Source organism: Struthio camelus, chromosome 1 (genome assembly GCF_040807025.1).
Source record: "Struthio camelus isolate bStrCam1 chromosome 1, bStrCam1.hap1, whole genome shotgun sequence".
NCBI classification, from domain to species: Eukaryota; Metazoa; Chordata; class Aves; order Struthioniformes; family Struthionidae; genus Struthio; species Struthio camelus.
In genome coordinates this window covers 156,487,610-156,510,365 of record NC_090942.1, presented here as the reverse complement: position 1 = coordinate 156,510,365, position 22,756 = coordinate 156,487,610, and the positions used below count along the sequence as shown (strand labels likewise).

General features: G+C 47.4%; 1 protein-coding gene across 1 annotated transcript; it reads right to left on the bottom strand.

The window, feature by feature from the left end:
- Window positions 1-168: 168 nt before the first annotated feature.
- ATP4B (ATPase H+/K+ transporting subunit beta) lies at window positions 169-6,435 on the bottom strand. The gene is made up of 7 exons (XM_068931223.1): window positions 6,324-6,435; window positions 4,290-4,418; window positions 3,536-3,649; window positions 2,622-2,821; window positions 1,174-1,230; window positions 486-578; window positions 169-330 (listed from the first exon to the last, which is right to left on the bottom strand). The coding sequence occupies exons 1-7, from the start codon at window positions 6,433-6,435 to the stop codon at window positions 169-171; spliced, it is 867 nt and encodes a 288-aa protein (XP_068787324.1).
- Window positions 6,436-22,756: the final 16,321 nt, after the last annotated feature.

Below are 22,756 nucleotides of genomic sequence, written 5' to 3'. Positions count from 1 at the left end.
TTTTGGCTACGTGGATGATCTTTCCATAGAAAATGTCTTCTTTCACTGTAATTTGAATAGATTTATATGGAAATCACAGCAAGAAAATAAATATGAATGAAAGTGATAATAGGTAAGTCACTCCTTACATCACACGTTTTTCAGAAATGTCTCTGTTGTTATTGCTGCTTAGTCTTCTATTTTCAATCTAAATTCTACTTTTCCTTCATAAGGATCATGAACATTATCAGAGATAATTCCAGTTCCAACCACTCTGCACACTATTTTAAGTTCTTCATTCCTTGTAATGTTGAGAAGTTTCACAGCTACCAGAGGATTAGTGTAAGTGGGCTAGGAGAAAAAAAAAAAAGATACTTTAATTTTACACTACCAATTTAGACATGTAGTCTTAAAATTAAACTTCTGTCCAGTTCACATAAGATGACAGAAATGTTCCAGATATTCCATCTTGTAAGAAAAACAAATTCAAGTACATGGGCACCCACCTGCGCCTTTTTTCCGTAATAAGGGAAGTAGTGCAGGTTAAAGGTACCGTTCACTGGGTAGTAGTCTACTTCAAGTGGACGAGAATCATCACCCTGTTTGTAAAGGAAGAAAGAGGATACGTTGTCTATACAATTGTAAGCCAGCCCTGTACAAACATTTTATTGCTGGTAAAAGCTACATATATTGTGTATTAAAACTCAGCAGTCTATTTAGCACCAGCCTTGTTTTTATTTTTCAAATAAAAATGGAAATCCCCTGCTGTTACTATTGCCAAGAAAAACAGCCAAGTGTTCATATGGCAACAATGAATTCAACGAATTAGAATTGGCTGAAATTGACAGAAAGCCTGAAGGAGTTGCTCTTCTTTATGAACTTCCCAATCAGGAACAGAAAACAAAGAGCAAATGTCTTATTAAAGGAAATATATTTCACTATTATAATTTCTGCAGCACAGAAAAGCAGTTTTTCAAGTGATTTATAATGAACCACATTTTTGGTTCTTAGGATGTTTAGTGGTGCAAAAGGGTGCACAGAATTAAGACTAATCCTACTGCATTTTGCCAGAATAATCTGATTTCCAGAGGTGCAAGGTAATCTCTCTGATCACAACTGCACTTTGCTGTCACTGTTGCAGTGCTTGAAATCTTTGAAACTTAGATCCCTTACATAGTTACTACATATACTTACTACATATGTGCAGTCCACTCTTGGTGCGGTGCCATTGCCGGGGTAAAATTTGATAATCTGAAGTAGAAAACACACATTACTCATCTTGGAAATTGGTTTGAGGCAAAACCGAGCAAAGGTGTAACATAGGTTCAGGTGCTACTTAATGTGTTGCTTTGTAAGGCACTGTCCAACAGATCACTTCATCTTACGTAGCTGGGAGGAAAAGACATGTCATGTGGCTGGATATTTGCCGAGCAGGACTCTGCACTGTCCTGGATGGGAAATGCAGACGTGCTCACTTCTGTCCAGGGCTGATAGCGCTGCACCTACTCCCAAGTCCCACTTACTTGCCTGTGTGTGACGGTGGTTGTTCCTGGTGCACAAGCAGTGGGTGTCTGTTAAAGCAGCTAGCTGCATGCGAAAAAAAAAAGGAAAAGCTGTATCTCCTATGCTTTTCATTGTATGTGGTATTAGAAAGCTGTGGCATTGGCAGAAACTCTTGTGCCCGTTTTATCCTAGAAAAGTATCAGGACCGCGTTCTGTAGCAGCAAAGACAAAAGGGAGTAGGGCCCGCGAGGCAATATAAACGTGCCTTTTTTCTTTCTGGGGCTGGCACACAGCCTTGCGGAAGAAAGCAAAGACTCTTTTGGGGGAAAGTCTGCATTTGACCTGCAAAAATCAGGTGCACGTCTCTCCTCTCAGAGCTGGTTCTTGCACAGATTCTTGAAAATGCTCGTCAACAGAGGCTAGAGCGCAAACTAAACTAAAAATGAGTAATTTCGTCTGTCAGTAACTGGTGAGGATTATGAACTCTTTTCATTTGACTGAATTAGTACTGAAACTGAATTAGAAGGCTCAGGCTCTTAACTGAACACAAAAACAAAACACTCATCCCTTTTTCTATGTCCTGAAAAATGTAAAAGAAGCACAAAAGATTTCCTTTTCACTCTTCACAGAACGTGTTTGTGGTTTTTACTGAAGAAATGTCCACTAGTCTTAAATTTTATTTTTACAAGTTCCGCAAACGACTTTTTGTGCAGCCTGGAGAAGTAAGATGTGCAAGCATTGCATCTCTGAAATCACTTCATTTACAGTCACATCCTAACTCTTTAACTGCAGGCACAGGATCCTGAAATTGCAGAAGATAAACTGTTTTACATGCTAGTTTGTCAGATAATAGCACTGTGGCCATGCTAACAAAACTAAACAAGAACTAAAGGTTTAAAGAGTCTGCTTAGGAACCACTTTGCCCTCTGTTACTTTCCTAGATGCGGTGAAAAAAATCTCACTATTTCTCTAGTCATTCGGCAGGTCTCTCAGAAAAAGCACAGTATTTGCCTTTCCAGTACAAAGCAGAGTTTAATATTTGTGGTCATAGATTATATAGCAAGTGCTCAAATGAGAATTATGCTATCTGATGTTTCTTGAGGAATCCTTTCCTGCTCAGCGCTTGAGATTGTACTTACCCTGTTCATTTTTATAATTAAACAGGGTTTTCCCTCCGGAAATCCAAAAGTAGGGTCTGTGAGGCCAGAGCAGTTTTGAAGCATATCTGATGTAAATTTGCAAGATAGTTTTGTTTTGTTTGGGCCATCAAAGGTGTCTTGGATGAAGTAAGTGTCACTTGTGCAGTTGATGTTGAGATGCTGAGCAGCTGGTGTATACGCTAGATGTGTGAAGGAAGAAAGAAAAATTCATGTTGGAGGTTATATCACAGCAGACTTTGCTTCAAGAGAAAATGAGATTAGATGGAACGAGGAAAATACAAATTTAATTATTTTAGAATACCTAGGCCCCCAAAAAAGGTCAAATTGAGTTAAGGCTGGCAATTTGTGTTGCTAGCTCCATATAAAGTTCATTTCGGGTATAACTTTTCTCAATATGTGCATTAGAAACACAGAAGTGTGACATCAAGCCTCCCAAGAGACGCAAAAGTATTAAGATATTGAACAGGTCAATAGAGCGACTAAGCTCTTTTGGCCCTACCCTTTGGTGACAGTATGCAATGGCTTCACAAGAGATATAGCACTTTGATATTTGCAGTCACAGACAATATTAGGTTAGTTTAGGTAAGATTAGTTTTAAATACCTTTTTCCTTCCCCTGTTCCTTCAAAATGCCTCTATTTTATGAAGACTGCTCAGGATAAAAAGAAGAAAAAGCTCTGAAGCAGGACTCTGCTTTTAATAGCTATATTTACATTTGTTGGATTTGCTGGTACCTTTTCAAAAGAGGTATTATCCGCTCAAAATCTGTAATTTCAGGAGGACAGATAGAAAATGGAAACACTGATTCTCTGATTTAAGGTCTTCAGACCGAAAAAAGGGAGGTGTGACAGCAGGTCTGTTCAATATGCTGGAAAACTCATTACTTTTTTTTACCTGTTAGAAAAGTCTGAAGAGTTGTCACGAACCCATCCCAGGTTTTATTGTCAGATATATTGTAATAGATTTCTAATCCTCTCTCCCCGTAAACATCCGGTCGTAATGTTACACCTTCATAAGAAAAGAAAAGTGAAGGGAAGGCAGGAAAGAAGGGCCAGGCATAGCTTAATTTCTTTAAGCCAACAATAGCTACTACACTGCATAAAGACTGCATAAAGTACCTGATTCCCAGGCTTTGTTAGCAAGGATTTAACCATGTACAGAAGCCGCCTCGGCTGTGCGTTATTTGACTGAAAATCCGTGCTATTTCTAAACTCACGTCTTTTCGTGGATATCTGTGTTATTATCAGCATAGCTTGCAAAATAATGTGAACAAAACAACAGAATAACCGCATCAGGCTGAAGAAATAGGACATACTGCGCTATGAGAGATGGCTTTGGAAAAAGCCAGGCTCGATATTTTACAGGAATTATTTTGCCTGCCCCCGGGCAGGGGTGCGGACGGCGCTGCAGTCAGGCCCCGTCCTCTCAACGGCACCAGGTAAATGGATAAAACCAACGCACCCATGTTTTCAGAACCCAAACCTCAGTGTTTTCACGCCGAGGTTAATCCGTGCGGGGATCGTTCGGGCAGAATCGGCTCCGTTTATTCCGCGCTTGCCTTTCCCGGCCCCCGGGCGCTCCCAACGCCTCCCAGCCCAAACGCGCCACGGAAAGCGGGGAGGTTTCGACGCCCCGCCGGCAGCAATACCTGGGGATTTCAGTTGGTCTTGATAATCCGGCTCGTACGGATTGAGCGTCCGCATTAAAGAGTACAAGGCAAGTGAGAACAACCCAGTCATCACCACGTAGAAAGCAAGGTAATACAGGCTGATCCACACTGCGGATGAAGCGGAGGTTAAAAAACCTCGGTTTAGGCTGACCCCCCTCTGTGGCTGGGCCCCCGTTTTGGCAGCGGCCTTTGCTTTTCTGCCCTTGCCCCCAAAGGACCGTCTCCCCGTGAAGGGGCGGAAGGGCAGAGGGGGTCGGGGAGGGCAGTGCGGCCCCACGGCTGCTGCCTGGGCTGGCGCCTGGGGGGGGGGGCGAGTGGAGCTGGGCGCCGGGGCTGGCGTTTTCCTGTCTTTTTCTCTAGATTCAAAAGAATGTTCTTGTAGAAAAAAATCGGCCGTAGATTTGTTTGATTTTACAAGAAAGGACGTGAAGGGCTGGGACAAAATTTTCAGCCCTTGTTTGCTGACCACATCTTTCAGTTTGACTGCAGCAGCTGATGGTGTCACATTAAACAAACAAAAAAAAAAAAGGTTTTTTGGGGTAGTTGGTGCTTAGCCCAGGTTATTTAAAGTTTAAGAGACTGTGAAGCTTCTTGAACTAACTTCATACATTAAGACCATTTATCTGCTCATTGCACGAGTTAAGCAAAACAGCTAACGTATTTCACGGACAAAAAACAGGCTGCCACTTGGCCTTATTTGGGTCACTCCTATCAGGAGTGTTGATTTTAGACCTGTATCACTTCATTGCCTTTTACATCTGAAATCGCCTTCAGCAAAACACATCCTCTTGCTATATTACCCTCCTCGTATGAGACTTAGAATAACGCTCCTTTTCTTTATATATATGCATAACGTGTCTTATACACTTTTGGTGCCGTAGAGGAAGGGCTGTGGGTGGGCAGTGCATTGCAAGGCAGAAACCACTTTGTGCAGTTATCGGCACCTCTTTGGACCTTCTCCTCTCTCAGGAGGAGAAAGGTTCCATTTCAGTTTGATCTTCTGTAAAATTTGAATTTTCAGAATGGCCAATAAGGTCCGCCAGCAGGTTTCACGTGAGAAAAATTCCTTCTAGAAACCTGCAGCTACCATTACGATGGGTGGGAAGAGCAGGGACCGTCTTTAAAATATACAGAGCTGCACTATCCGGAATATAGATCATAAAGCACATTGTTGATGTAGACACAAGTTTGGCTATGGACAGCGAGGTTCAGCTGAAATATGCATTAGTGTGCTACGATAAAAGAGAAGATGTGTGAAACAGACAGTAAGTTAGAAAAGGAATCTTGGAAAGGCGTAATGTATCTCCAGAGAACTGCACAAAAATTATTGTCCCACACTTTCCCAGCTAGGTCTAAAGAGGAAAAGCACAAATACAGACTTCTGCATCAGGCTGCTGCTGCCTTCGCATAAATACAATGAGGCCTGATTTCTGCAGTCCTGAGTAACGTAAACCCGCCAAGTAAAAATTAAGTAAAATTCTCCGTACACCAGAACTCGCTATAGTCAATAATGCTAGGAACATGTTATAACCAAACTCCTTAGCTATTCACAAAGTAACTAACACCTTAATGTGTTAAATTTTGTCCTTTTGAAATATTTGGACCAGAATTGTTTTAAAATATTCGTACACTTGTAGGAACTATGCATATCAATGTTTTGATCTAATTTATTCAATTTAAAGGAGCTTTACTTCTTGTCTTGTTGTCTAGATTATATGGGACCCCTAAACTGGTCTCTAAAACCTGTTTTTTTCTGAAACAGTTTTGAAATGTGAAGTCATCTTTTGTAATTTCACCCCAACAGCAGAGTAGCACACAGACTTCTGCTTTAACAACATATCTCATCAGCTCTAGAGGTGATGCAGAAGCATATATGAAAACAGGGTGAATTAATTTCAATAATTATGAAAAATCTATCCCCACATCATATCCCACTCATAAGGAGGACCCACCCCCCTCAAGATATGTAAGCATACCAGAAGGAAGAGAAGACTCTTGTGTGTGAAAACATACCCCAGTTAATTAAGGTCCTTCCCATAAACTGCTTTGTTTCTGGATTCCAGACAAATCGACGGAAATTTTCCATCCGTTCGCTGCAGGTCTTTTTCTCACTTAAGGTTGCCATTTTCTCACAAAATTTCCCCAAAAGACGTCTTCCTCAGAGACTAAGAAATTCAACAGCTGCACAAACAGTTGGCCAAGAGAAATACTTTGGTTTTTATACCTTCTTCTCTCCTGAAGGTCAAGGAGATTGCTTCCTATACCAATGAAAGCACCTTCTCACAGTTATCAATCTGCAGCAGATACTGTTCTTTATAAACAATGTTGATAAAGTTCAGTGTTCAGACTGGCAACAAAAAAGTTAGTTCCTATCAAATGTCCTTCTACTTTCTCTTGAATACCTTAGTAGATCTGCAGGGAGTTATGCATTTTGTAGAGTGCCTTTAATGCTTGTGATATATATTAAGTGTGATAGCTGTTATCAAGGCAGATAAAGCTAAAGAGAAGTTGTTTCTCTATGGGTTTTTTTTTTTTCCTTTTTTAAAATTAACCTGCAAATACTGAGTACAATTCTCCCGTTACAACCTGTATCCATCTGTTCAGATATATATGATTGCAGCGGGAAGGCGTGTGGTAGAATTAACTCTGTTACCTGCAGATTTGCCATGTTTCACAGCTGGGCAATTTAAGACCATTATTTTTGTCTCTTTTTTCTACGGGGAACGTTTTTATGTGATCTCTGATAGTGCTAATTCAGATACAGAAGACATCCGTATCTTTTTTTCTGAATACCCCTGCCTCTTTCACAGCATACCGCCAGCAAAACCAGAAGAAAGATGGGGAAGAAGAAAAAATATTGTATAAAAAAAGATAGTTTTGCCACACAGGTATATAAAGAGGCAGAGCTGCGATCACCTGGGTGTAATTTACCTGCCACTTCCACTTGCTTTGCAGCCGACAGCTCTGATACTTTTAGAGACATGCGCTTAACCCTGCGCTTGGTGAGCAGCTCATCCAAGACCAGCCGTGTCCCAGGTGGGACCGCTAAGAGCCTTAATGATCTTTCATTCCTGTATTTTGTTGGTCTTTTCTAACGCAATGGCACCGTGTGTGTGTGTGTGTGTGTGTGTGTCCATATACGTGAGCACAGGGCAAAAGCAGCGCCTGTGCTGATGCTGTTGTAAGGGTGAGAGGGCTGAGGCACCGCTGGGCTCTTGGACAGGCCCGTCTCCGAAACGGAGCGTGCGGCGCTTGTCCTCACCAGTCCCTGCAAGCAGCCAGCTGCGACAGCAAGGCTCAACCCCTTCAGTTCCTGCAAGTTTCCAGAAAGTAAGGTGACTGCGCAAAGAAGCAGGACTTGAAAGTGTCCCCAGCACCTCCCAGCTGGCGGAAAGGCGAAGGGCGCAGGGGAGCCGGAGGGCTGGCGGGCCGTGGGAGCGCCCGGGGGCTGCGTTTGCTGTCAGCCAGGAGACACCCACAGGCGGAGAACCGGGCTTCACCTTGTATAAAAGGTAGAATCAAGTCTGCCTAAATGTAGGATTTTATATTCAGCAGTGTGGAAAGCTGAAGAGAAAGCTAATGACGTTGAGGCCAAGGATTTCAAGTGATCTTCTACTCTCTTACATTACACCCTGTTTGTTCAGGTGCATCGCTGGAAGGGAAACCTAAAATTCTGCTGAATTCAGCACTGTTTTGCACATGAAAGGCCATATAAAGTGAAGAAGATGATTGTAAAATCAGGCCCACAGATTCACATATAGGAGGACAAGAGAAGGCCGTGCCCCTGGCGCATGGCAGAGCTGAGCAAAGTACAAGTCAGCTGAAAGGGACCAGCCAGGGGATGGCAGAGTATCACCATGTGCTATTTTAATCCCAGCAGGGTCCAAGAAATGTGTCAGAACTTGCATGTTGCAGACTAGACAGGGAAAATGATGGTTAAGGGAAGAGAAAGCTAAGTTTCAAATGGAGGGGGAGGGCCTGGCAGGTTTTAATGCGGACCGTAATCTGTGCATAATCTGCTGACCTAGATTCAACAGGGCCAGGTATATTAGGCAAGGGTAAGGAAGCTAAGTGACTTAAGTGGATGATTTAAATTAAATTTCCTTATTTCTAAACTGGGTTTAGAAGAGCTCATTTAAAACTGAAATGAAAATGCACAAAGTTAACAGTGGTATCTACAACAAAAGAAAAGGGAATAGTGTTACAGATGGAAATCTGGCCTGACTAGAAACTCCATAAATACAGATTACATAAATACATTAACCACATTAATAGAGATGCGTAAGTACAATTATTATAATAAATTGGGTATATAATTTTAAGTAATACATAAATGAAATAATACTTAAATATGGTGAATACAGTAAGTCATATAAATTACAAAATGCATGTACATAAAAACCAGAAGAAAAACAAGAGGAAGAAGTCATATAACAGTGAGTGGTTGGATTAAGACCATTTCTCTGTTAGATTTCCTCTTCAGTATTTGAAATGGTCAACTATATTAGATATGTGTCAATGAAAATGGAAGATGTCAACTCTTGGAGAGTAATGGAACTGCAAACAAAAGCTGAGAAACTTGAGTTTTACTGAAGAAGTCACCAGGAGATTTGAGCCAGCACCAGAGTTAAAAAAAGAACTGCTTGTGCAAGTCATGCTGTGTGTGCAACCAGCCAACCGCTTGTCACGGCCACTGGGTGTTTGCGAACAGGCACCTCCTATTTAATATTAGAAGGGTAGCTGCAAACACATTTTTCATAAAAAGGTTGTATTTTACCTGCGTGATTTCTAAATAGAACTAAAGAAAACAGGATAGATTAGAAAATAAATAACTACTTTATAAGCAAATCCTCCTGGAAGCCATTTCCAGGCACACGAAGCACAAGGAAGTGTTTGGGATTTGTCCATTGTGCCCACCAGCCTGGTGGCTTTCTCTCATGAGACGACGGCTCGGTGGGCAAAGGAGAGCAGAGGACGCTACCTACCTTGGTTTCAGTATAGCTTTTGACACTGTCTCCCCGTAGTATCCAGTAGCCAAACTGGGGAGATATGGACTGGCTCGGCAGAGCGCGAGGTGGCTGGAAAGCCAGTTGGGCAGCCGGGGTTGGAGAGCGGTGGTCCGTAGGTCAAAGTCCAGCTGGCAGCCAGTGATGTTTCTTCCCGCGGGTCGATACTGCTGCTAGGGCTGTTTAACATCTTCATTAATGACCCGGGAGAGGGCAGAGTAACGCACCCCTCCACGTGGTCCCCCAGGCACACGACGCTGCGGGGCAGCAGCTGGCGCAGGAGGGCTGGTGGGATGTCAGCCAGCTGCAGAGAGGGGCTCGCCAGTGAAAGCAATTGCAAAGCCATGTCACATAACCCCGTGACACAGCACAGGCCGGGGAATGACCAGCTGGGCAGCAGCTCTGCAGGAGAAGACTTGGGGTCCTGGTGAACAACAGGCTGAGCAGAAGCGAGCAGTGCAGCCTTGCGGCAGCAAAAGCTACCCACGCGCCAGGCTGCATCAACAAGAGCGCAGCCAGGAGGCTGAAGGAAGTGATTATTCCCCTTTATTCAGCACTCACCAGGCCCCCTCTGGAGCAGCATGTCTAGTTTTCAGGCCCCCAGGATGAGCAAGACAGTAACAAACCGGAGCGAGCGCAGTGGGTCCACGGCGCCAGCCAGGGCAGGAGCCGACGTGCGAGGAGAGGCAGTGGGAGCAGGGATTGCTCAGCCGGGGTGAAGGCTGCAGGGAGGTCTCGCTGCCGCCTTCAACCCCCTCATGGGGCGTTACAGCAAAGACAGAGTCAAACTCTTCTCTGAGGAGCACAGTGAAGGGACAAGAAGCAACACACGCAGGTTGCAGCAAAAGAAATTCCAGTTAGCTACAGGGAAAAAACTCTCCATCAGGGTAGTCTCACGGGAGAATAGGAGCCTGGAGATGCTGTGGAGTCTCCATCCTCCGAGAGACTAAAAATTCGGCTGTTGTAACCAGGGAAGGCACTGCCAGAGGCCCCTTCCAACACTGTCCTGGGCCTCTCCAATTCTAATGTGTTTTTAGTTAACAGGATATAAACCACAAAAAGAACCATAACACTGAAAACCCATAATAATCTTGTAATATGGCAACCCTTTGCATTTCCATATTTGTCACTTCCAGGTGTGCTGTTGGACTTTATAAAAATAAATACATGTTGCACCATATGCCGTGTTATGGGAATGACCTGACTTCGGTGGGTTGTGCCGTCATCTTGGCTGAAAAGGCCTGAGTGTCCCTCAGATACGCTCCATGCCCGCAGCCCTTCTGCGCCCTTCCTAAAAGCTCGTGTATCGCATAAACTAAAGGTGGCAGCAGCTCCCATACCTTTGGTGCCTACTCTGACTCTTGTCCTTCAGACGTCAGTGATCATATACACGCGCTTACCAAAACTATGGAGGCGTCATTCTCATTTCTTTCCAGTGCAGAGCTACTGGCAGACTATTGAAAAGGACTGGTTTTTAACCCGTGGCTTGTGGCCCCTGAGGGCTCTGTGTGAATGACTTCTAACAGCCTCAGGAGAGGTAATTAAAAAAAGCAGACCTATTGCCCAAAGGCTTATATTCTCTGTACGGGGATCTTCACCTCTACTGAAAAATGTCTAGGGGTCTGCAGGTCAGAAAAAGCTAAAGCTCACTCATTTAAAAGGCAACTTATGAGGTGTACTGCTTATTAGTAATGTTATTGTAGTTCTATGAGCACTATACCTACACTATCAGGAAGTGCTGGCTTTGCCATTTCTTTGTGTTTTTCCCCAGTTCTAGCTGAAAATGCAAAAAAATGCGTATTTTATTCCAGGCTGCCACACCCAAATCAGAAGATCTTTTTTCCCCCTCTGTTTGCTGTATTACTTACTTTTGGTTCAGGTTAGCGTCAGTCCGCACCTGCGTGCACTGTGAGGCTCCACCGTGAGGGGCAGTAATTCCCGCGTCTCTGGGTCCCTGTGCCTCCGTTCTGCCCCCCTGAGACTCCCGTGACACCGCAGCAGGGTCGCACACGGGGACAAGGGTTTCCTAGGCAGAAATCGGGATCCGGGACAAGGAGCCCAGACCATTCATCTGGACAAGGTGAAAAAAAGGCGCTGAGGCTTGAACCCCCATGCACTGTGGCAGCACAGGCTAACCCAAAAGGAAAGACTTTACAATTTCAGGAGTTGTTTAATTCTTTGCATTTTTTGACATTCCAGCCTTTCTTCCCGGCAGCTCTGGTTCGAGGCTGCAGACCGCCTCCTGCTCTGCTGCCGTTGCTGCCACGAGAGCTGCGCGCCCCTTCCTGCCGTTCCTCTCCGTCCCCCCAAACTTCTCGCCCCCCTCGCAGCTCCTCCTGCCTTATCAGCAGGACGAATTATATCCCCGAGTGGTGCGTGTGTCGGCACAACCGTGCACGTGTGCCCAGGCTCGAGCACCTGCACGCCTGCGGCGGCTACTTAAACACGCAGCTCTTCTTCCAAACCGTCAACGATTCAGTGAATCAGGAGACTCCGATGCAGATTTGGCACGAACGTGAATGCGTTTTGAAGCGTTTTGCTGAAGACTAGCGCTGCCGATGTAACACTTCCGCTACTACTTGTTTTGCAGGTGAAAGCAAGATTTGAAAACTATTTTCAGATGCTGGGTGGAAATAAAACTTGTTTTGTTTCTGTAGCATCATGACTTCTAAACTGAGAAGTACAGTGCAGCACAGCCCTCCTGTTTTTCGAGACCCAGAACTGAGAAAGCGTGCAAAAATATTCATTACGTTTTAGGGGGGGCCCGGAGGAGGCCCAGCGCCATGTGCCAGGTGCCGTGGATGCCTGCTCCGAAGGCACAAGCCTGAGGTGGCGGGGGGATGCCTGGCACTGCCACCTCACCTGCGGGCCAGGGTGCATCCCCGACCCTCTTCCGCTCAGCCACACTAGGGACTGCGAGGCCCTTATTTGCTGAATGAGTATTAAAGAGTTAAGAAAAGTCCTCATGGGAATGTGGGGATTTTCCATCTCGCTGCAAACAAACTGACTCAAAATTTGATGTTTCCCCCGAAATGCTGGAGGAAAAGTTTGGAATTAAAAGGGTAAAGAGTAATAACAAGATTTTTCTTGGAGGGTTTTCTCGACCACCGCGTGAAATCTGGCTGCGCAGAGCTGACGGAAGGCCTCTGTACCGGTAGTTCCCTGTTGAATTCCACCTGAGGCCACAGGAACCAGCCTCTTCTCTTCTCGTGCCACGTCAGGTGGACAAAATAACAGAGGCGGAGGGCTGTGAGTGGGACGCAGTGACGCCTGAGCGCAGAGGTATGGCCAGTCCTGGGGCGCAAGGAGGGGTGAGAAATCTGCTGGAAGAGCAGAAACAGGAAACGGCGATGCACACAGCCAAGGTCAGTGCTACGGCGACGTGCCAGCTGTATGGCACAGCTGAGCCATGGACAAGGCTGATGGGTAACTATGACAAATATGGGGTCTTCACGGAAAGTTTGTGTGTGGGAGTGCGAAAGAGCATTGCCTGCCTGAAGAGGTGTGTTAAGACAGGGCAGAGGTACAGCTATGGCTGTTCAGTGGGGTCTGCTGAAGCATTGGTTGGCTCCTGCCCACTGCAGTAATTTGTTAGGACAAATTACTGATCAGCGTACAATTCCTCTCATGTCTCCACAGGAGGGTTGCTGGCCTAAGCACCTTCTGGGCTTCATCTTTTCCCTGGGGTCTGCCAGGATTCAACCAGCGCCCATTTTCCTCACCTGACCGTGCGGGGTTATCCTTCAGCATTTGGAGCTTTGCACAGACCTCCTGGCCTTGCAGTCATTGCAGCCAGCTCTGATCTGCTCGTTGCACTGAAGCCTCAGGTTGGGGCTTTTTGCCCTCAGTGTGCAAGGGCTGGCCCAGGAGTGGGGATGCCTGGACGCTGCAGGGCGCATGGGAGCAGGCACGCAGCCCCGCTGGGACAGCAGGGAGGTGTTCAACCTCCCTGCCCTCAGAGCTGCTTGAACAGGGGCTGATGTTTGCTTTCCCCAGCTGGTATATAACGTCTGCATCTCTGACCTTGGGCTCACCACCTCTCTGAAGGACGGGCACGTGGCAGGGGAAGGTCACACAGGAGCATGTGAGTGTGCACGGCACGAGCAGAGGCACCTCACGGTGGGATGGGCAGAGGCACCTCGTGGCAGGCAATTTGCCCCCTCCAAGCTGCCCTGCCTGCGCCCGAGAGTCCAACCCGTCCTATCTGCTGAGCCCGGCCAACTGCTGTCTTGCAAGGACTGGCTGGGGCTGGCAGCACAGCTAGCATCAGTTTTGGGGGGATACCACAGCGTGCTCTCCTGCCCAGCACAGATGTGGTGGCAGATGGGGCCGGGGAGGCTTCGTGCATTTGCTCTCTCTTACTGACCCATTTGTGGGCAAGGCAAAATTTGGCCTCATGGAGGCTCAGCTTCTCCAAGAAAGTCATGGAGATGTGTTTGGGAGAGCCTTGCTGCGGTGATCAGAGCTGTACTTGTACATACCAGGAGGGAGGTAATGTCCCTTCCTCTCGCATGGGTTTGTACTATTAGTGAGCTTAGGCAATAAGCTTTAACACCTCTCCTGGAGGACCGTACCTTAAAGGTTAGATGGAGTCTGACATGTCATCCCTCTGAGATGAACAGATAACGCTCTGCCTATTAACCGGAGCAGAGATTGATGATGACATGCCTCAGATAAGCCTGTTTGTATTACAGAGACCTCATTACAAGCCATACCTGCATGTGCTGCATTAGGTTTGCATGGTGCTGAATAGGAGGAGCTCAGTATTGTTAGTAAAACATTAACGTCATTCACTCATGCTAATGGGACAGATTTATTTCTCCTACGGAGGGGGCTCAGGAGGCGGTGCCGGGGGGTGGGGTGGGTGGGGAGGAATACCAGGCAGGACTGCTGATTGCCCACTGCCTTTTCATTGCCGGAGGCAGCAAGGCTCCTTGGTGGACCATAGGAAAAAGATGAAGCCCAGAAGGTGCTTAGACGAGCAACCCTCCTGAGGAGACATGAGAAGGAATTGTACTCTGATTAGTAATTTGTTCTGACGTACTACTGCAGTGGCGGCGTGCCACCGCCGGTTCCCTTGCAGAGCCAGGGCTCGGCCCCTCCAAGCTCCTTTGGCCCCTGTGCTTTCAGCCCGTCTCCCTGAAATAGGCCAGTCAGTGCCTGCTGCTAGCTCCCTTCTCACCACCAGCCCCAGGATGCCCTGAGCAGTGATATGTCCCTTGAGCTCCCTTTTTTTAGTCCCGTGCGGCTGCGGCGGAGTTTACAACCCCTTGCTGCTGCCTGGGCACCGTGTGCCTTGACGTCGTGCTGTGTGGGCCACACTAAGGACAGCAAATCGCCCTAGTGCAGGAGGGGGAGAGGCGTCTCTGCTGGGCTCCCTCCCCTCTGCGTGTGGAGGTTGCTGCTGAGGTTTTATGTTAGGGCTGACATTTGAAGTTCATTCCCTACGGGTGAAATGAGGTTTCTGCCCTTCTGTTTGGCCTATGGTCATTTTCTATTTTAAAAGCTCAGTTTTAGGCTTGCTCTGCCTTTCAAATTGAGGCTGTAAAGCTAATTTTCTGAATCTGAATCCTAAAGAGCGTTTAGAATACAAGACAACGCAGCAAAAATTGTTGCCCATGCCTCAGACTGTGCAGCGAGGTGAAGAGGTGCTCTTCACACCCTGAATTACCTTTACTTTTAGAGTTTTGATATTTTTTTCAGCTGGATTGTGCGTTTCACTAGCAATCCCTCTTACTTCTCTCCTGTGTCTCTCAGCTGACAGGAGAAAATGCGCTGACATTTTTAAGGCCTGGGGAGAACAGTTATTGTGTGTTTGAGAATAAAGACATCAGATTTGCAGCCTGAGCAATTCTGGGCAAGACAACAGTGAAAATCTCTTTGGGGTAAAGTACACTGATGTTCCCATTGCTTTGAGGCTTGGGGCAAGTTATAAGAGCAAGGGGGTTTGAGGAAAGGCTCAGTCCTGGTCTTACGACAGCAGCATGAGCAGCACTGTGGAAAAAGCAAAGTAACGTCTCTTCAGGACTGACCTACTGCTCACTTCTGTATTCCAGACGGAGCTCGGCTTATCTCCGCTTTTCTGTCCTGCTCCTGCGTGGCCAAGAGCTGCCGACTCCAGCGTGTGCTCAGCCAGCTCCTTTCTGTCTCCCAAAAAACTAAAAGAAGTTCGTTACGCAAACGTGCTAAATTGCACGCAAAAACGCATCTAGCAAAACCCAATGATTTTCCTTTCAGGCTGGTAGTGAATGAGTGCCAAAGCCTGGTATCGTGAGGGCAACATACTACTTGCTCGCAGTGTCTTTCAGACGGGGAGTAATGAGGTGCCGGGGAACGTTAAACATCCTGTGAAACATCTCCAGCAGTACTGGCCTCATTGACTTTCGCCGACGGGATTTCTCCATCCGCACAAGAGTATCACAAGCCATAGGGTTTCACGCAGTACTGCAAGGGGACAGGCCGCGCACTCAGCCAAATGCCCATCTGCCTCTTGTTAACGCTCAACATCTTGTTGAGCTTTCTGCTTTCTGATCAAACAACATCTTGTTTACGGGCTAAGGCGACGCACATCTTATAAGTACAGCCAAGAATTTATTGTTAGCATGACTGAAATCTTCAGAGTCTAATCATGTTTAGTCCAGCTCTAATTGCTGCAGGAAAAGACAGAAAAACAATGCAGTTAAAACTGTTAAGCGCCTACTTAGTTGCTACCCCTTTCCCTGATGCTGTGCTCGCCCTTCCCCTGCTCCTGTGGGTCCTAAGGTCGGTGGTGCTCTTCTGCAGGTGGTGGTGGGTGTTACGGGGTGGGGGGGTCCTGAGCACCTGGAGTCCTCTGCGGGGAGGAACGGGGGGGCTCTCGCTGATGACTTCTGCTGCCGCCCGCCAGGAGCCCCGCGGGGGCCGTCCCGGCTGCCTGCCCAGCCGCTCGCGCCCCGGGCTGACCTGCAGCTCCCCGCTGGGGCCGGCAGCGCCTGCTCCAGCCTCGCTCTCTGCCCTCTTTCCTGCCCCTGAAGGCGCTGGGCTCCAGCTCCTCTGTCGCCACGTCACGAGGCCGCTGCTCTCCTGCCAGGCCGGTATTTCTCCGCCCGACGCCCTGTCGCTGCCTCCTTCGGCGCGGAGGAGCTGCCGCTTCCTCCCGCCTAGACAAAGCTGGGGCTGGCGCACGCAGCGAGGAGGGGAAGCAAAGCCCCGTTGCCCAAGCCACCCAGTCGACGAGGAGGACCTGCAGGCAGGTGGAGGAAACGGCGGCCGCAGCGAGCCTGACAAGCCTCCGTCCTGCGGCCTGGCGAACTCGCGGCCGCGCCGCGCTGCAGGGCTGCGGGGTGACCCTGGAGGAGACCCGACGGGGGCCCTCGGGGGCTGCAGCCTGCGGGTGGCCCCGGGGCATGGCAGGCGAGCAGCGGCCACGTGTCGCGTCCCTAGCGGCAGGAGGAGCCATCCCTTCGCCGTATGGAGGTGCCGGGCTGAAGGGCAACCCAGGCTCAGCTACGGCCGCTTGTCACAGGAGTGGGGGGAGAGGAGGGGCAGGGGGGCCGCAGCGCCGACCAGCCGGGGCACAACTGGCCGCGGAGGCAGGCTCAGGGCAGCCCCGGTGCGCTCTGGTCAGCCTGGGACAAGGCTTTAGGGGCCACCCTAAAACGGGCAGAGCGGCGTCTTTGAGTGCTGGGCCCGTGGCACGTAGTGCCAGAACAAGCTCGCCTACCTCCGCACCTGGTTTTATCTTCCTTTTCGACTCCTCTGTACGGCGTCAAAACGCAACACAAGTACCGATCTTCCTGCCAAAGGCCCAGTGACAGCAGAGGCTGCCGTTTGGCTGCCTGAATAAACAGGCAAAGCGCTATGAGGGAGCGTTTCGTCTTCAGGACTTAACGCACAGCAGCACCAGGGCACCACATTATCATCCCTGTTAACAGCGCTGCGCCTCCGGAAAATGTTCATGCACGTGTGTAACAGCCGAAGCTACGCAGACAACATCTTAAAGAAATGCTGGTATTTCCGCTCGCGTAGCTCGGCGCTGCAACTTAACGTGGTCCCGTTTACTAGGGGCAAAGCCCTTTTAGCAAGGGGTTGCACTGGGCCATGTAGCTAGATTATTCTGGCGCGGAGAGGAGTGGGGGAGCGTGTGAAGGAGGCAGAGGTGCCCAAAACAGTGCTCAGACCCCAAAGGTGGTTTCGAGTATCCCTTCCCGGCTAGTTTTGGCACATTTCTGTGTAACGTAAAGCAGTCCTACCCATGCGCAGGTGCGAGGGTTCGTGCTTGCAAGGACAGGTTTAAGCTGCAGCATTGGTCAGGCTTCAGGCTGCTGAGAGGAGGAATATGCCACAGGGACGTTTAGGTTGACATTAAGCATCGGGAAGTGAAATGCTAAGAAATATTATGGGCATATATCTTTTAAATGGAAACACTGATTTTTTTTTTTCCATGCAGAGCGACTGCAGCGATAGTCCGCATACTCACGAGCTGAATCGGCAAGGAGCTGGCAGGACGGCATAACGCTGTGCCCGGATGAGGCGGGTCCTGCTGCAGCACAGCCCCTGGCAGGGCTGAGACCCCAGCGGGGTCTCTTTCCCCACTGGCCAGGGGGGTCACAGCCCTCCAGACGCCCACCCGGGGGTTAGAGGTAGGAACCGGCTCATGGCTTCTTTCCTGCTTGCACAAGCTGCCACGGCGGGTGGCAGCACCGCTCAGCAAACGGGCGGCTTTGGGCAGCGAGGCTGGTGCAAGTCACCTGGAGGACTTTGGTGGTGGCAGGCGGCTCCCCCAGGGCCGTGCGAGTCCCGGGAGACAAGCGTGAGGGTCCCCAGAGGGACCCCTGCCACTCAGGGCAATCTCATTCATTCAAAAGTGTATGCACTGCCTTGGCAAAAAGCAAAAAGGAGACCCTAGTATCTGGCTTCCTTTTGCGTTCATGACAGAATTTTTTTTTTTTGTCTCTTCCCATCTTTTTTTGGGTAGGACTTTGTGAGGCGTGAAATAATAATGTCATTTTACACACTGTCGAGAAGGAACCAGTGGTGAAGTGCGGTAAGAGTAGCTGATCACTGGTCTCATACGCCTCCTGCGGGGGGTTAGAGCTAGTTCCTCTATTTGGACATCTCTGTCAAAAAAAGACAACAAGGTGTGACTTTAAAAAGCATAGATACCAAAGACTCTCTGTAGTCGGGTATTTTGGTTACCACTTAGCAATACTAACTATTAACATGGCTTGTTTGTTGCTAGTGGCTGACCACTCTTAACTAGACATAAAACAACTGGTAATTTTTTCCTTCTTGCCTGTATATCATAGGTCTCATCAGCTGTCCCTCCCGTCTTGTCCTTCCCCTTTCCAGTCTGCCTCTGATTACTACTGCAAGGAGTAGGATTCAAAGTTCAGTAAATTCTCCTGCATCCCGAGGATGTTTCAGGTTGGAATTGTTGTTGTTGTTTTTAATGCTTGTGCTTTTTACTGTTTCATACGGTTAGCTCTGAGAAAGTATGTAGGAATAAGTTCTGTAGCTACAGGAAAAATTATTTGTATTTTGATAGGATATTGAAAAATAACCAAATCTGGTACCTTGCTTCAGGGCCTTTGTATAAAGTAGCCTTTAAGCCAAAAAAAAAAAAAAAGGTATGCGTTAAATGCAGGTGCATGGTTATGCAGGCGGTTTTGGGCAGCAGCCCTTTGCCCTCTCCCCCATGCATATATCCCAGCCTCTGAGGCTTCCTGCAGCTTTTCCCTCACTGCCCTCCGTGTCCCGTCCCAGGCAGCCTGTTGGCCCTTCAGTTTAAGGACGATGCTTAGGGGAGACCCTCCTTCCTCCCGCTAGCGCCTGTCACTCCTCCCTCCCTCCTTCCTCCTGCCAGCTCCAGGGATTCATGAAATCCCTTAATACCTCTCTCCTGCCCATCTTCCCCAATAACGTGGAGACCTTCCTTATTATAGGTATTTGGGCCTCATGTGAACAGCTTGGACTATATGTCCGAAACAAATCTCATACCGGGAATATTGCTTCCCCTCACCTCTCTCCTCTTGCTTTATATTTCTGTGCTTCAAAGACTGGCGAGATATTGCTTAGCCAAGCTGTTAATAATTTACTAACTCTTCATCTTACTTCATAAGCCACTTCTCCAGTCCTCAATTATTGTGGCTTTTCTTTGAACTTCTCCCAGCTTGTCGATGCCTTGGGAGTAATAAGGTGCTCAGAATTGAATGCTGCTCGGCATGTGGCCTCACTGAGCACAAACCCACTAAAATCAATAGCACTATCCCCATTGACTTAAATTTGCCTGGGAATCTGGCCCAAAGAGAGAAATCATGCTTGGTAACGTGATGTCTCAGCACAAGCCGTTCAAAATGATTTACAGCTTTTTTTAGAAGGCTACCAAATTTTAAATTGATGTGCATTTACTGGTCAGCCAGTTCCCCAAACCACTCTGAGGGCTGCCTCTTCTCATAGTGCTTCCTCCCATTGAATGTTAGCCATTCACGTATTTGCCCTCTGGCTTAGTATCTTATACTTTGCCACGCTGAAATGCATGTTGTTTTCTGCTGAAGTCCCTAATCCTGCCAGGCCTCTCTGTATTCTTGCTCCCTTTTCTGTTGCCGAGGTCCCATGCTGGCAGGCTGACCCTCTCTCTGAGCGTCTGTAGCCAAGGCGCACAGAGTCTCAGCTCAGTTTTCAACTGAGATGAAAAAGTAGCAATATGGAATCTGGGTCTTAATTCTGATGTATCTTGTTTAGTTTATATGCATGCACGTGGTCCAAATAGGTTCAAAGATTGTACAGGAAACCTTATTTTTAAAGGCCACTCTGCTCAATGTCCATGTCCAGTTTTCAGAAATGAATTCTGCACCCTGATTTACAACTACTTGTTGACTAAGGCAGGAAAGATACACTCCTGCTCTCTGCACAGCTTCCACTCCAGAAAGTCTTCCTCCATGTGAAACCCAGTAGAGCAAAGACAGGCAGTTTCAAAGTGTTATCTTTCCAAGACTGAACATTTGCTTGCAGGCTAAGGGCAAGATACTGAGAAAACCGTACATAACGGCATCACAAGTGACGCCCGCCTCCACTCTGTGGTATCACTGTCTTGTTCTGGTGCAACAGCTCTTCATACTATAAACATCATCCTTCAGATTCATGACTGCACTCTTTACCTAGTCTCTGCTTGATTGTTAACGACAATATACAGTAAATCCATCACTAACACAGGTATCCCCAGTACTTTGTTAAACCTACAGTATATTTTGAGGAAGAAAGAGTTTCCTTCGATCAAGAATACTCTCCCAGTTTACAGCAAAATATGGATAAGTGCAGACAACTGCTGAAATTACTATTGGAGAACAGGTTTTTATCACTTGTAAACCCAACTAGTAGTTTTTTTCACCTAGATCACATTATCCTAGTTTGCTTAGAGGAATGCCGTGTGAATCAATTAAAACCTCACCTAACCCAAGATATGCTATGTCTGCTGCTGCCCTCTGGGGAAAGAAAGAAATGAGACCGGTCTGGAGTTTTCAGCTTGACTTAAATCACCCTATTAAGTTGTAGGTGTTTACCAATTGATTGTTTAATCATTTTCCTAGCTCCTTCGCCTGCATTGAAGTGGGACTGACTTATTTTCCCAGGCCCATACTTTCTCTCTGTAAATGAAGGTGATGCATTTACCTTTCTCTGGGCCCCTGGGAGAAGGCTGGTCCTCAGAAGTTTTTCAGAGATTGCTCTGGCTCATTGCTGAATTCCGCTGCTCTCTGCCAGCTTGAAAACTTGCCGTTATCTATATAGTCTTTAACCTGATTTTTCTCTGTTCTGACCTGCAACTGATCTTGGCTTTGTTTGATATTGGGATGCTGCTGCCTGCCATTCGCTAAGTCAATTTACCCTGCGTAGCGGCTGAATCAAAGTTTAGTCTCCCCTCCCCTTCCAACCAAAACAGACAAAGCTGTAACCTGGCATTGGCTCAGTGGGATACACCCAACACATCGCAACCAGCAGGGCACTTGCCACATCCAAGTGTCACCTTCAAATTCTAGCATATTTTAAAATGCCTGACTCTAGTGAAATGTGGCATCGTACATTTCTGTCCTGCAGACAAGATAATTGTTTTCATTGTTACATTTTTAGGGCTGGGTCCTCAGCACACACTAAAAGATGTTGCCCTGTCCAACACCGCAAAGGATCTACCACTTAGAGTTAAAATTGTCTAGAGACATCACGATTTGTTTGCATACAATGGGTTTACACATTCCTTGGGTGTGCTGTATTGGGCGTTAATTCTCTGCCAGACCGGGCAGGAAAAGGCCAGCTTGTTCACAGGAAGGCGAAAAAACCTATTTCCATGATCCAAAGCTGAGGTATTGTTCAGGATTTCTGCTCAGATTTTAGTTACTGGGCTGCTCTGCTGCTCGACAGCCCTGCTTTACAGCTGGTTTTTTTGGCATTCAGGATAGCTACAACGAAGAAATAGGGCTGTTGTCCCCCCGTAAGTGTGGTCTGTGTCCTGGGGAAGGTGGTGGGGAATGGCTGTGCCAGGATTTAGCCCTGCTCCCCACTAGCAGCTCTGCAGGGCTCCCTGGGGGCACAGTGCTGCTCCGGAGCAGGAGCTGCCTCCACTAGACCAAGAAACCTGTACTCCCGCTCGGAGACGCTGACCTGGGAGGGAGTGCGGCCCTGGAAATGGCTTAAATCCGGGTAAGAAGTCAAAAACGAATAGAAAGAGACTGAATTGGGAGAGAAGCAAACTGTACTGATGAGCTTCCTAGGGGTGTCTCTAGCTGAGGATGTTAAAACACCATTGGAGAAATCTGCTTTTACAGATGCCCCTCATACTGTCTCATTGAAAATGTGTTTTCCCTGAAGTCTGCGTGACTAATTCCTCTTTTGCTGTCATTTTGAGTTATACCATATTTGTTGGTTAAGAGCTAAATCCCCGTGGGCCTTATTTCCCCTAGTGGTACCAATGATATAAAAAAAATTTAAATCGCATTTTTTTCCAAGCTGATACAAGGTAATAATGCCAGTTAGAAAATGTGATGTTATCTTCTAGTCTAACCACACTGGCTGCTCAGTGATTAATGAGCTCACTTTAATGTACAGATGTCCTTTTACCCTTCCTGTCCCTCTAGCACTTCCAGTGCTCCTCCCGGTGTTGTTATAAGAGACTGATGCTCTTCTAATTGAAGTGGCTCCCGTCACTGCTTAAAAAGATGTTTGACTGTGTCAAATGCAGTAATCTGAGCTATCTAAAAGCATGATCTAATTGTACCTCAGTGCATCACTTTTTTCCCTACGTGTGCCACTATACAATACAGGACACCAAACCCAAGACTGGTTGTTTCTTCAAGAATCAACTTTTACTCCCCCACCAGGAGCCCGAGACACTGGCAGGGTCACCCTGCTGCGGGTCCCTCATGGGGATGCCCCAGTGAGTGGGATTTAATGCAAGGGGGGGAATTGCAC